Below are 15,419 nucleotides of genomic sequence, written 5' to 3' on the forward strand. Positions count from 1 at the left end.
GTGTGCGTATTTTTATAAAAATTTTGCATATTTTCATAAAATTAAACCATATTTTCTTATTTTTTCTGCATAAAATTTTGGCCAAATTTCGTGCATAAAATTCCGGACTCTACTCATTACTTTCGAAATTTATCTGTCTAGTAATAATCCAGACAGACAGTTGACAAGACAGACAGACGGAAACGGAAGACTTATTTCGATATTTTATTTCTGTAAGTGAACGTCAAATTGATTAAGGAATTTTTTAATAATTTTTATTGAACTTAAGACTTGTGAACTTAATAATGTATAGTTGAGTTTGTGCACCTTTTTTGCATCGCCCTATATATGCATAACCAATGACGACGGTTCATGCAAGCGAACGTTAATCTACCTACGTCCGAAAGGGTAGAGTCGAGGAAGTTCTGGTGATGATCGGCACTCAAGAAGAGATCAGTGCTTCAGAAATTTAAAAAGCACAGTAATAGGCAGTGCAGTAGGCCCAAACAAAGAAAAAGAACGACGTTTAAGAGCAAAGGTACTCTTTATTGGTGTATTAAATGTAAAGTTGTTAAGTTTCTGGAATTTTTGGAAAGTCCACCAGTCAGAAGTCAAATTGTTAGAATCAGTGGGAGTAGAAAACGTAAAATTAGCGGATTTGAAGAAGAATAGAGAAAATAATTGGTTCTAAAAAAATTCTATTTGGATGAGAAAAAACAGAAGAATTTCGATTCTCACTATGTACTTTGAAAGAAGATATATGGACAAATTTCTGCTTCAGTACGTGATTGAAGTGGAGGAAAGAAAGTAAGGGACAACGTTTCAAGAAAGTTCTAGAACTCTGGAAGTTCAAAAAACCGGAACATGGACAAAGTTTTAAGAAAACTATGACATATTCTACTAAGAAGGAACGTTATCCTTGTGAACAGAAAGTCTAAATAGGTACAACATTAAAAAAAGAAAATTGGAAAATTGAAAATTTTTATTAAATTTTAGAACATTCAAAGATCTGAAGGCAATAGTGTAGAAGTTTTTCATCTGAGAACAAACAGAGACAGAAACATTTCAACTCAATAAAGATTGGAAAGCTTTGATAGTAGAGTAGGTCCACTCTCAATAAAGAACGTAGAAAAATATGAAAAAATTTCAGACTTGCCAACGACAACAAAAGATAACACGAAAACTTCAAAGTAAGAACTGATATTAAAGAGAGAAGACAGTTTATGAAGAATCCAGATAGTTCTGGAACATTTCATTCAAAAACAATACTCTGAAAACGTAAACTAGTTTCATGGTCTAGGAAGATTTCTCGACAGATTTTAAGAATATCCCATCCGTAGAGATGATACCAAGGAAAGGTTGTCATGATTAAATGAATCACAGGTTGGAAAATGAACGAACTTTTTATGATTAGAGAATACATAACGAAGGATTTTTTACAAGTAGATGGAAATTTTGAAAAAATAAATTAAACGAGTTTTAACGCAAAATATCAGGCAAAAATAGTCTGAAGTTCGATACGGTAAGAATAAAACTGCCGAACGTGTTTCACATTACATTTAAACTATTGTAATGGTAAAAATTTTGTGATAAACATTATTAATATAAAAATGAGTAAACGATTAAATAATAAGTGCAACGTTTCTGATTTAACGGAGTTGAGACATCTTATCGTTTTCAAATCCCAATGGTGGCAAACAAAGAAAACCGAATTTATACGTAAAACAAAGGTAGAAATTTATTTCGAAACAAATTCAAAGACAATCTGAAGGAAATTCTTGGTTTTAATATTAAAATGCAAAATATGATTCAACTTCTTTTTTTTTCATTTAAAGGAAACAACCGAAAGAATGCCACACAAGCGAGGTGGAGGTTTTTTTTTTAACCCAGCGCTGTTATTTTTTCAATAACACAAACTTTGTGTCACAAGTGCACTCGAATCACTCTCATCCTCCCGCTCTCTCCGCTCTCGCTCAGGTGAACTAACAGTACGAAAAAACAGTTCTTAATTCATCTCTTACCGGTGCGATTCCAAGCACCGTTCCTCACTTACTTTACTTGTTAAGTCCCTGTGAAAGACGTCCTTGGAATGAAGGTAACTCATCCCGTAGGAAATGTCCCTGGCTAGCGAGACCCTCGTCGGCTGGGGCAAATCCACGCTCCTGTTTTGGACGAGCTGCTCCAAGGAGCCGCCGTTGATGTACTCGGTGAGAGCGTGGAGTTGGCCTTCGTGGACGCATACTCCCATCAGGTTGAGGATGTTTGGATGGGACAATTTGTTCATCAGCTGCACCTCCTTCAGCATGTTGCGGCGGTTCGAGCGCAACAGGTTCATTTTTAGTACCATCACTTGGCCTGTTACTCGGTGGGTCACCTGAAAAAACAAAACAATGGAAGTCGGATGGCACGCTCGATGGAATACAAATTATCGCGAGCGGAATGGTTAGAAGGGGATTTTCACCGGGAGAAAGAATTCGGCTTCAGGTGTATGTGTAGCATATGAAAGTAAATTTGGTGCCGCGGACGCGAAAGAGAAGTTCGCGATCTGCTCTGGAATTCGTGTTTGTGGAAGGAAAGAAATGGGGTTTTCGCGCAAACTGTGATGGGTTGCGTCGAAGTCGTTTATGATACAATTATTTCTGCAAAAATTAATGGGCGATTTCACTCTATTGCTTATAACGATATACAGTTTCTTGTTAGGCGTTCAATGGATTTCACAAAAAAGACAAAATTGTGGTTGTCGTCACGTAATTTAATTAAAATATTTGAACTTTCATCGTTCAATGGTTCAAATTAAAGCGAAAACGGTCAATGACATTGTTTGGGAGCCGGATTTTCATTTGCCAAAAATATCTCGAAGAAATACGTTCAAAAATGTAAACAACCTTGAAGACAATTTGGATTCAAAAATTTCGTCTCATTAGTCGACGTGGTAGTAATTCGACTTTTTTTTTCTCTAAATTTACTACATAATTTATTTTTTATCACACTGCCTCAAGTTGCCTGCTTTTTTTATTAGGTAACTTTCTCATCTTTCATACCATTTTAACATGCTTATGTTCTATCTAGCATCCTGACTATTTCCGCGAGTAATAAGTTTAAATTTTTCCATCAAATTCTCTCTTTCATAGAAACATCAAAGCTCACATTTTAAAAAGGATATCAATTATATACTTCCTAAGCTAAGGGACAATTATAATAATTTTGAGAGCTATACCTAAATTTTGTGATTGTATAACCCATTTTCTATTAAAGCAGTAGTTTTAAATAATTTTATCGTCCTGTAGAGACGGAACACTCTGTATGATGTAATTCGAAACGACTGATTGCACACAGTTTTTTATTTTCTAATTAATTCAGAATTTTAATGCATTACAGGAAGAGAAATGAGCGTATTCTTCTCGTTACTACTTTATTTACATGCATGCAGATATTCATTTCTCTGTATTTGATTACCACCTATAAATAATTTTATATCTGTGTCAAAGAAAATGTGTGGACTTGTCGGTCACTCACTACTGAAAAACTGGACTAAAGTAATTTAAAAAGAACCTTCCTCGTCTCTGAAGCAAATTCAACAAATCTAATTTTTACTTCGTAAGCGTAAACTAAGAAAGTATAGTAATCGAGTCCATCGGTCGACTTGTAGTTTCATGTTTTCTCGACGTTTCAAGACCTCTAGAGTACGAAAAAATAGATGTCTGATTCCATCTTTCCTGTTCCGTAATTTTTCGTTTTTTCAACTTTTTTTAATTCTTCAATTTCTCGACTTTCAAAATTTTTTCAATTTTTCAGCTTCTCAATTTTTGATTTTTCGATTTTTCAATTTTTCGTTTCCTCAATTTTTATTTAATTCTTGATTTTTATTTTTCATTTTTCCGATTTTTTCGTTTTCATTTTCTTGATTTTGTATCACAATTTTTCGGTTTTTCATTTCCTTTAATTTTCAATGTTTCTTTCAATTTTACAATTTTTCGTTTATTCAACAACAATTGAAAAACTGAATATGCGAAAAATATTCAATCTTTCATTCTGCAGTTATTAAATTTTTCAGTTTTGCAATTTTTGAATTTCCAGTATTTAGATTTTACAATTAAACAATACATATTTCGTTTTTTTAATTCAATTTTTAATCTTTCGACTTTTCAATTTTTGTTTGTTCAATTATCCAAGTCCTTGATTTCCAATTTTTAGATTTTTCAAAGTTTTCATTTTATTCTTTTTCGTTTTTTCATTTTTGATTTTTCAGTATCACAATTTCTCAATTCTTCCAATTTTTGATTCGGAAAGTTGAAAAATAAAAAATTGAGAAATCAAAAAACTGAAAAATTGCAAAATCAAAACAGCAGAAAATGGAAAAATCGTAAATCGAAGAAAAATTGAAACATTGAAAAACTAAAAAGCAAAAACTTAAAAATCCAAAAAATTCATAAATCAAAAAATTAGAATGAAGAAAAAACGAATCGAACCGAAAAATTGGAAGACCCAAAAATTGTAAAATCGAAAAATTATAGAATCGGAATAATTTGAAAGTTAAAAACCTGTAACAAGATCGAAAAGTTGAAACATTAAATATTGAGAAATTGAAAAATTAAAAATCGAAAAATTGAAAAAACGAATAAGTAAAAAAAATTAAATTCAATGATTGAAAAATGGAAACATACTAAGATGTTTAAATTGAAAACTCCTGAAACATCCAAAAACTGTAACATCCAAAAGATGGAAAATCAAAAAACTGAAGAATTTTAAAATGAAAACTCGAAGAGTTGCATGTCATATAATTGAACAAGAAAAAATGAAAAATTTCAAATCGAAAAATTGAAGAAACTGAAAAATTTAAACTTGAAAAGTTGAAAAATTGCAAATCGAAAAACCCAAAAAAACAAAAAAAAATGTAAAATTCAAGTCAAGAAAGCTGTGGGAATGTTATTTACGCCACTGGTTCTTACTTTATAGAGGTTTTCAGAAAACAAGAATCGCACAAATTTTAGTAATTAAAAAAAATGGCATTTAAAATCGAAATAATCTTCGGCCAATTTTTTAGATATGTAGATTATGAAATTTGTAGTATAGTAAGCGAGTTCACCGGGCGACTTGCCACTTTATTGTTTTCTCCACATTTCATGACCACTAGAGACGAAAAAAGTGTCCCGTTTCCGTCTTTTCTCTTCCGTAATTTTTCGTTGTTTCAACTTTAATTCTTTCAATTTTTCCATTTATCAACTTTCAAATTTTTCGATATTATAATTTTTTTAGTTTGGACTTTTCAGTTTCTAAATTTTTAATTTTTCCATTTTTCTTTTTTTCATTTCGTATGTATTTTCAATGTTCTTTTCAATTTTATAATTTTTCGTTTATTCAACGAAAAATTTTATTTATTCAATGCAAAATAAATAACGGAAAATTTTTCAATCTTTGATTTTTCAATTTCTGGCTTTTCCAATTTTTTTAATTTTTCAATTTTGCAATTTTGAATTTCCAGTTATATGATATTCCGAATTCTTTATTTTCAGTATTTAGATTTACAATTTCGATTTTTAAGTTTCTCAATTTTTATCTTTCGGCTTTTCAATTTTTCGTTCCTTCAGCTTTTCAAGTTGTCGATTTCCAATTTTTAGATTTTAACGGGCCACTGTCACTTTCATGTTTTCTCGACGTTTCATGACCTCGAGAGTCCGAAAAATAAAGTCTCCCCTTCCGCCTTTCCTGTTCCGTAAATTTTCGTTTTTTCAAATTAATTTTTTTCAATTTTTCAATTTCTCGACCTTTCAAATTTTTTAATTTTTCAGTTTCTCAATTTTAATTTTTCGTTTCCTGAATTTTTATTTAGTTTTTGATTTTTATTTTTCATTTTCCCGATTTTTCATTTTCATTTTGTAACGGAGCTTTCAAAGCGCTCCGCTAGTACCCTTTCGAGGGCGCTGTCCTCGGCAGCGCCGATATCAACCCCACCAAGCTCACCCCCCACTGGAACGCACCCCACCTGAAGTTACTTCATTGTGCAGGTACTCCCACGCATCTCAACCCTGCCTATAAAAGGGCAACTCGGACGCTTTCCAGGCAGATGGAACTCCACCATCTCCACCTTAAGGGCTGCACTGTCTCGGTCCCCTTCTGGTGATCACCAGGGCTGCACTGTGTTACGGTCCCCTGCGCCGCTTCGATATTATTACCAGGGCTGCACTGTGTTACGGTCCCCTGCGCTGCTTCGAGATCTTCACCAGGGCTGCACTGTTTTACGGTCCCCTGCGCCGCTTCGAGATCTTCACCAGGGCTGCACTGTTTTACGGTCCCCCTGCGCCGCTTCTACGACGTCATCTCCAGGGTCGCACTGTCTAGGTCCCCTGTGCCGCATCGCCGACGTCGTCATCTCCAGGGTCGCACTCTCTAGGTCCCCTGTGCCGCATCGCCGACGTCGTCATCTCCAGGGTCGCACTGTCCAGGTCCCCTGTGCCGTATCGCCGACGTCGTCATCTCCAGGGTCGCACTCTCTAGGTCCCCTGTGCCGTATCGCCGACGTCGTCATCTCCAGGGTCGCACTCTCTAGGTCCCCTGTGCCGTATCGCCGACGTCGTCATCTCCAGGGTCGCACTGTCCAGGTGCCCTGTGCTACATACATCGCCGCCGTCATCCCCTACGACGCTCTGAGTCCCAGGAGCCGCCACCATCCCCGACGAGAATTGCCACCACTTCGATAACCCATACCCATATTTTGCTTTGTATTGTTTGCTTATTATCAATAAACCGCTGAGCTACCACAAACTGGCGCCCAACTTAGTGGCTCGAAGAAGGCAACATTCTACAAATCTATCGCCCAACGTCGCGGCTCGAAGAAGGCAAGATTCCACGACAGAAAAGAACGGCATCACTCCCAGTCCGAAGAAGTCCCCGTAACTCCACAATGGCGGCTATACAAATGACACCGGAGCAGTTCCAGCAGCTCTTGGATAGGGTACAAGTTGTCCCGCAACCGCAAGTGGTCAGGAACCGCCACTTTACCCACTGCCAGGCCCGTTTTGACGGAAAGCGCGCCCACGCTGCTGTAACGGAATTTCTTACGGCTGCGACTTTATACAAGGATATGGAAAATATCACGGACGAGGACGCCATAGCCGGCTTACCCCTACTACTGACTGGAGAAGCCAACCAGTGGTGGAATGGTGTGAAAAATCAGGTATACACATGGAGAGAAGCTACGGAACTTCTACGAGAAGCTTTTGCCCCCAGGCGACCTAACCATCGCCTTTTTTTGGACATTTTTAATAATCCCCAGGACGAAAAGACGCCAACCGATAAGTTCATAACCGTCCAACGAGAACGACTGGCACAAATGACGAGAGACTTGGACGAGGAATGGCAGTTAGACATAATCTACGGTCTGCTGAGATACCATATTCGGGATAAAATCGCCAGGTCCGACTGCAGGTCCTTCGCCGAACTTCTCGATAAGTCCCGAATCGTTGAGGAGAACGAGCGAGAAACGAGAGTTAGAAACCACGCACCAGAAACCCCAGAAAATGGCCAAACATTCCGACGGCAAGAATTCCCAAGAATCGACCGAAGACCACGGCCCAGGTGCGATTTCTGTAAGAACTTTGGCCACGAGACACAAGAATGCAGGAGAAAAACACAGGATCAGCGACGACCGGCCAATGACCAAGAGATCATTAGATGTTACGGATGCCAACGTCCCGGCGTTTTCCGCCGGAACTGTCCAAACTGCAATTCAGAGACACGACGGACAAACCTCTGTGCAGCGAGGATAAATTCTAGAGCGCAACCCACCATAGATCGCTCACAAGAAATCCTCCGAGATATGCAGGTACCGCCACTCACCGTACCGATGCAAATCGATGACATCCGGACCTTCTCCGCACCATCACCAGCCCGAGATTTTTCCGCGATGGAATACATGGGGGCTGACGCCCACTCCGCCATTGGGAATGAGAAATTCCCCGAAATTCCGCGCATCACGTTCTCCTCTTTGCAACTTCCAGCAGAGAAAGGACGGACCTTCCGCAAAGAAAAGATGTCCCGGCGTAAAGGGCGGAGGAAGATGAGGAAACCCTTTGTGCTAACGACAGATAGCAGCTACGTACGAGGAGTAGCTCCACTCCAGGGGGAGGCCACCAACGAACTCCCTGTAAAATACGGTAGCCGCTTGTTCACGAGCGCCGAAAGGAAATACACCGTCCAGTCGCGAAGACCCGCACACGAGTACCAACCCCGAGATCAAGTACTGGTAGTAACCCATCCACGAATCAACGCTCGAAAAGGAGTCAGCGCCCAAATTGCTCCTAAACGCGAGAGGCCTTACATTAGGCGCCCACAAGGACCTACGAGTTATAAGGTATACGACGCACAGCATCCCCAAGCATCCCTAGGTTTCTACCATACTCCGTTTCACGGGAGCACTACACCTACGCCAGCGCCAGTGGCCCCGCTACGAAAACGAGGCCGCCTCAGAAAGCAAGTTCAGGACCATAGTCGGGACGCCTTAATGGTCCTGAGGGGGAGATTGTAACGGAGCTTTCAAAGCGCTCCGCTAGTACCCTTTCGAGGGCGCTGTCCTCGGCAGCGCCGATATCAACCCCACCAAGCTCACCCCCCACTGGAACGCACCCCACCTGAAGTTACTTCATTGTGCAGGTACTCCCACGCATCTCAACCCTGCCTATAAAAGGGCAACTCGGACGCTTTCCAGGCAGATGGAACTCCACCATCTCCACCTTAAGGGCTGCACTGTCTCGGTCCCCTTCTGGTGATCACCAGGGCTGCACTGTGTTACGGTCCCCTGCGCCGCTTCGATATTATTACCAGGGCTGCACTGTGTTACGGTCCCCTGCGCTGCTTCGAGATCTTCACCAGGGCTGCACTGTTTTACGGTCCCCTGCGCCGCTTCGAGATCTTCACCAGGGCTGCACTGTTTTACGGTCCCCCTGCGCCGCTTCTACGACGTCATCTCCAGGGTCGCACTGTCTAGGTCCCCTGTGCCGCATCGCCGACGTCGTCATCTCCAGGGTCGCACTCTCTAGGTCCCCTGTGCCGCATCGCCGACGTCGTCATCTCCAGGGTCGCACTGTCCAGGTCCCCTGTGCCGTATCGCCGACGTCGTCATCTCCAGGGTCGCACTCTCTAGGTCCCCTGTGCCGTATCGCCGACGTCGTCATCTCCAGGGTCGCACTCTCTAGGTCCCCTGTGCCGTATCGCCGACGTCGTCATCTCCAGGGTCGCACTGTCCAGGTGCCCTGTGCTACATACATCGCCGCCGTCATCCCCTACGACGCTCTGAGTCCCAGGAGCCGCCACCATCCCCGACGAGAATTGCCACCACTTCGATAACCCATACCCATATTTTGCTTTGTATTGTTTGCTTATTATCAATAAACCGCTGAGCTACCACAATTTTGAATTACAATTTTTGCGTTTATTCACTTTTATATTTTCAATGTTTCTTTCAATTTTATAATGTTTGAATTTCCAGTTTTCCGATTTTCCAAATTTTTTAATTTTCATAATTTAAATTTTACAATTAACGATACATATTTCGTTTTTTCAATTTTGAAGTTTTTCGAATTTTAAATTTCTCAACCTTTAATATTTCGACTTCTCAATTATTCGTTTGTTCAATTTTTCAAGTTCTTGATTTCCAATTTTTATATTTTTCAAAGTCAAAGTTTTTGTGTTTTATTCTCTTTCATTTTTTCATTTTTGATTTGTTAATGTTACAATTTCGCAATTTTTCCATTTTTTGATTCGAAAAGTTAGAAATTTTCTCAATTTTCCATTTTCGCAATTTTTCCATTTTTTCATTCGAAAAGTTGAAAAATAGAAAAATTGAGAAATCAAATTGAAACACTGAAAAGCTAAAAAAAATCCATAAATCGGAAAATTATGTAATCGTCAAAATTGTTAAGTCAAAAAACGATAACAAAAAAAAATTGAAACATTAAATATTGAGAAAAGGAAAATTTAAAAATCGAAAAATTGAAAAATCGAATAAATCGAAAAATTGAAAAATCGAATAAATCGAAAAATTGAAAAATCGAATAATTGGAAAATGGAAAAACTCTAAAATCATAAAATTGAAAACTCCTGAAATTGCAAAAAAAAGGTCCGAAAGTCGGAAAATCGAAAAACTGAAAAATTCCAAATCGGAAAATTGAAGAAACTGAAATTGCAAAAACAAAAAATTATAATATCTTATAATAAAAAATAAATAAAAATTGAAAATTTTAAACTTGAAAAGTTGGAAAATTGCAAAACGAAAAACCGAAAAAACAAAAAAAAATAAAAATTTAAAAATTCAAGTCAAGAAAGCTGTGGGAATGTTATTTACGCCACTGGTTTTTATTTTATAGAGGTTTTCAGAAATTTTACATAATAAAAATTTTAATAATTTTCCAAAGAAGTGGCATTTCAAATCGAAATAAACTTCGGCCAATTTTTTAGATATTACGTAGACTATAAAATTTTTAGTATAGTAAGAGGAGTTCACCGGGCGACTTGCCACTTTCATGTTTTCTCGACATTTCATGACCACTAGAGACGAAAAAAGTGGGGTCTCGTTTCCGTCTTTTCTCTTCCGTGATTTTTCGTTGTTTCAACTTTAATTCTTTCAGTTTTTCGATTTATCACCTTTCAAATTTTTCAATTTTTCGATTTATCAACTTTCAAATTTTTCAATTTTTCGATATTATTTTTTTTGTTTCGGCTTTTCAGCAATTTTTAATTTTTCGATTTTTCAAGTTCTTGATTTTTCATTTTCCCGATTTTTTAAATTTTCATTTCCTTGATTTTGTATCACAATTTTTCGTTTTTTCATTTCCTTTATATTTTCAATGTTTCTTTCAATTTTATCATTTTTCGTTTATTCAATTGAAAAACTGAATAACCGAAAAATTTTCAATCTTTGATTTTTTAATCCCTCATTTTTTCAATTTTTACATTTTGCAATTTTTTAATCTCCAGTTATCCGATTTTCCGAATTTTTTAATTTTCAATATTTAGGTTTCTGAATTTTTAATCTTCCGTTCCTTCGTTTTTTCATTTTTTGAAAAGTTGAAAAACAGAAAAATTGTGAAATCGAAAAAGTTCAAGAAAGAAAAATTGCAAAATCGATAAAGAAGAAAATCGTAAAATTACAAGTCGAAGAACTTAAAAAAACGAAAAATTGAAAGAATGAAAAACCAAAAATCAAAAAAATTAATAAATCGAAAAATTATGGAATTGTAAAGTCGAAAAACTTCACATCGAAAGATCGAAAAATTCAAACATTAAATATTTATAAATTGAAAAACTAAAAATCGAAAAATTGGAAAATCCAATAATTGAAAAATGGAAAAATTATGGAATTGTAAAATTGAAACCTCTTGAAATTGCAAACGAAAAATTGGAACATCTAAAACCTGAAATATTCATAAAATTGAAGAAACAAGAAAAAATAAATAAGTCCAAATCGAAAAACTGAAGAAACTCAAATTGCAAAAAGAAAAAAATTATAAAATCCGAACATTGAAAAACTTGAAGTTTAAACTTAAAAAGTTGAAAAATCGCAATTCGAAAAACCGAAAAAACAAAAAATAAATATAATTGAAAAATTCAAGTGAAGGAAGATAGTTGCGGGAGATTTGAAATTGAAATAACCTTCGGCCAATTTTTTAGATACGTAGATTATAAAATTTGATCTGCGATTTTTTTCCCTCCTAAACACTCAAAAAAAAAAACAGCTGATTATTAAACCACAGATAAACAAATCTGTTATATATCAGGTGTGATTAAAAAATGACGTCAAAAGTTCTAGAAGAATGAGCAATATTTAAATCATCCCCTATAACAAATTTAAAACATTTAAATTAATTCTGAGAATCAAGCCTTGGTGAGTACGATTTTAGAGATCTCACACTAAATTAGATAATCTTTTGCAGCTATGCAACAATTTGTTTAAGATTTAATAATTCTTTATTCAACACCAAGCTTATCTTCGCACGATTATATTGTAATAACAAAAATATGTGAATTAAGGAGGCATTGTCGCTATTTTTTTTATCAACATTTATGTCAAAAACTATCGACTTTGAATATTTTTCACATTAGCATTAAGTTGTTTTTACCTTCGGAACAAAACAACTTTACAACAACTACTTATCCAGTAAACAATTTTTATCAAAACATACTGCATGCTAGAGTTGATATCCCTGTCCTTGATTCCAAAAATAGCTTTTAGTCCCCATTTTATCGTTACCACGAGTGTGCAAACACATCTTCCCATACCCAGTACTTTCTTAACAACTTTTTCCTTGAAGACGTCATTCTTAATGCGTCACATGACAGGAAAACCTATGACGAAACCGCCAGTTGTGCAAACTAAGCCGTCGGAAAGGCAAACAAAGAAATCTTATCTCGAAATCAAACCTAATTTAAAAAACGAACACATGTTCCTAATTGTTTATCTAGCGATCACCTACTGGGAAGTCTAAAATATACATTCAGCCGGCAAACACAATTACTACAATCTGATAAAAACCAATTTGGCGAGTTTCTACAAAATTTAATCACAGAGAAAGTGAAAATGCACTGTTATCATGCGTTTTACCATCAAGATTGTGATTAGGAAGGAACTCGTCGAAAAACCTACAATCACGTCGAAATTAGCATACGTAACAGAAAAGTTCTCATTGATGCAGCAAAATGCACTGGAAGAATGTTACTTTCGATTCCGGACTCCCCTACCTACTAATTATTCGCGCCAGTTGTAATCACTTAGATGACAGGGACTATTGCAAATTCCGATGTGACGCCGATGACTGATAAAAGCCGTCACTTTAAATGATACCATTGTTAAAAAAAGCTGCCATTAAGTGATATTGATAAAGGATGGAATTTCACTTTCAACAAAAATGCACCGACGAGTGCAAAACAATACACTTTCGAGATCTAATATTTGGAGAGAACAGAGGTGTTTCGGATATTATGTAAGTGGCTGAAAGGAAAAAACAATAGGATGTTGTTTAATGGTGGATACATTTTTCTGTGGAAGTAAAAACTTGTAACTTAAAGAAAGGTTTACAGGTTTTATGAACGCAATTAAATATTACTGCTATCATTACATCGGTTATAAAATTTAATGAAAGAACGGACTTTGTTCTATGTAATGCTCATAATTTTTATTGTTTATGTATTTATTGTTTCATTATTATTAGCTGACAAACGCAAAAAAGCAGACAAGACGAAAAAAGCTACAAAATTTGTACCATCCAGTGGAAAATGAGGTTTTTTTATATAAATTTAGATTGTAAGATATGTTTGAACTCAAATTTTGGAATTTATGGTTTCCTACGTAATTTGAAATACGTATATACTTAATATAAGGCTGTTTCACTTCCAAAATCCACACTCTTTTATAGACTTGAAATATTTAAAATTTCTTTGATTTTTTTAATATTATACTGTATGTACTTTATCTAAATTTTAAATTTTACAGCAAAATGCAATTTTCTAGATCTCTTGTTTTTCAGCTAGAAATTTTGAAGTTTTAGATTTTTTTCATTGTTGGATTTAATCTTATTGTATTATTTTGAATATCTGAAATTTATTTACAGGTTTTAATATTTGAAATTCAAAATAAAATAATAGTACTTCCTAACATAAGTCTTGTTTTGGCAAACCACAATCATTCGAAAAAATAGGGGGCGGGTGGGCGGGCCTAGTACTTTGACTGACAACTGATTTTGTCCCTATTAATCTTGTAAAACCTTGTAAAATTTAAAGGTGTTAAATTGGAAATTTCCATAGTAACGGGTTAAATTACTAAATTTACCGGAAATGTGCAAAATATAAAGAGTTTTTACTTGTGAGTTATCATTGCATTCATATTTTTTAGAATTGCTCAAACAGGGTGACTCAAAAAAATTAATGACTGAGTAAAAAAATAAACATCCAATGAGATTTAGGCATTTAACTCGTTACTATGGAAATTTGCAATTTAACACCTTTTAAATTTAACAAGTTTTTACAAGTTTAATAGGGGCAAAATCAGTTTAATCTTAGCAAGTGCTAGTAACGCCCACCCGCCCCCTATTTCCTCAGAGGATATGTCATTTACCAAAATCAGTTTTATCTTAGCAAGTACTAGCCCCGCCCACCCACCCTCTATTTTCTCAGAAGGTATTACGTTTGCCAAATTCAGTCTTATCTGAGCAAGTGCTAGCCCCGCCCGCCCGCCCTTATTTCCTCAGAGAATATGTCATTTGCCAAAATAAGACTTATCTTAGCAAGTACTGGGAAGTACTACCCTCTGAGAAAATAAAGGGCGGGTGGGCGGGGCTAGTACTTGCTAACATAAGTCTTATTTTGGCAAATGACATCTTATTTGAGAAAAAAGGGGGCGGGTTGGCGGACCTAGTACTTGTCAAGATAAAACTGATTTTGCCCCTATTAATCTTGTAAAACCTTGTGAAATTTACATATTTCCATAGCAACGACTTAAATTCCTAAATCTACCGGAAATGTGCAAATCATGAGTTTTTACTTGTGAGCTATCATTGCATTCATATTTTTTAGATTTCCTTATGCAGGTGATAAAAAAAAATCAATTTATTTTATTGATTAAATCAAATGTTGATGATCTCATCACAAAATTGTGTAAAGTAAACACTCAGCTCAAAAATGCTGGATATGATTCACTGTACTTTAGGTGCGAGGGAAGTTCTGTCGAAACAGCTTCCGACGAATTTTTAATTTAAAAAACTGCCATATTTCAAATGTAGATTCGGGAAAGGAGTTCTCGAACAACTGAAAGCAACTTTTAGAGCTCGAAATGAAGAAGAAAATGTTTTTGGTTAAGTTTCGAAAGTGGTCGAAAAATTCCAAAATTGAGAAATTTTGATTTCGAAAAAGTTGTCCGAAAATCCTGGAAAAACTCTGAGATGTAGTTTTTGACGTGCTGATTCCAAAAATATACAGTTTTTGAGGTCGAGGGGGCAAGATTTTAGAAATAGTCGGTTTGAAATGTAATTTGTTTAAAAAATCCAAAAAATATTAAATATTTCAGTGGTTGATTCTGGAAAAATGGTAAGAGTTATCTAAGAAATGAGACCGAAAGTAACTTAATAAAAAAATAAAACTTAATATTATGAAACTTTTGGTTTTTTATTTAAGAATTTTAACGTTCCAAATCTAGAAGATTTGATTTTTATATAATGAAAATGAAAATTTCAATAATCTTTTATAAATTTTGGATTTGCTTTATACAAAATTTTATTCTAGAGTTTAAATTATTTTTGCCACACAGCTTTCGTTTGCAGTTTCTAAGACACTCATAAACCAAATGATTCACGAAAATTACCTCCCTTGGCAACGCTGACAAATCAGTAAAAATAAACCGCATAAAAAAAGTAAATAGGTTAAATTGTTTATTAAGAAATGCTCTACAAAAAAGC

General features: G+C 35.8%; 1 protein-coding gene across 1 annotated transcript in view; it reads right to left on the bottom strand.

The window, feature by feature from the left end:
• LOC135143087 (dual specificity testis-specific protein kinase 2) overlaps positions 1-15,419 on the bottom strand; it is a 56,697-nt gene that overhangs the window by 24,972 nt on the left and 16,306 nt on the right. Inside the window, exon 3 of the mRNA XM_064074937.1 lies at positions 2,033-2,353. Within this exon, the coding sequence (XP_063931007.1) occupies positions 2,033-2,353 (321 nt within the window). The remainder of the gene's footprint in view (positions 1-2,032; positions 2,354-15,419) is intronic.

This window comes from Zophobas morio, unplaced genomic scaffold (assembly GCF_036711695.1).
Source record: "Zophobas morio isolate AGI-343-1 ecotype UQ-CSIRO unplaced genomic scaffold, CSIRO_AGI_Zmor_V1 ptg000004l, whole genome shotgun sequence".
Classification (NCBI taxonomy): Eukaryota; Metazoa; Arthropoda; class Insecta; order Coleoptera; family Tenebrionidae; genus Zophobas; species Zophobas morio.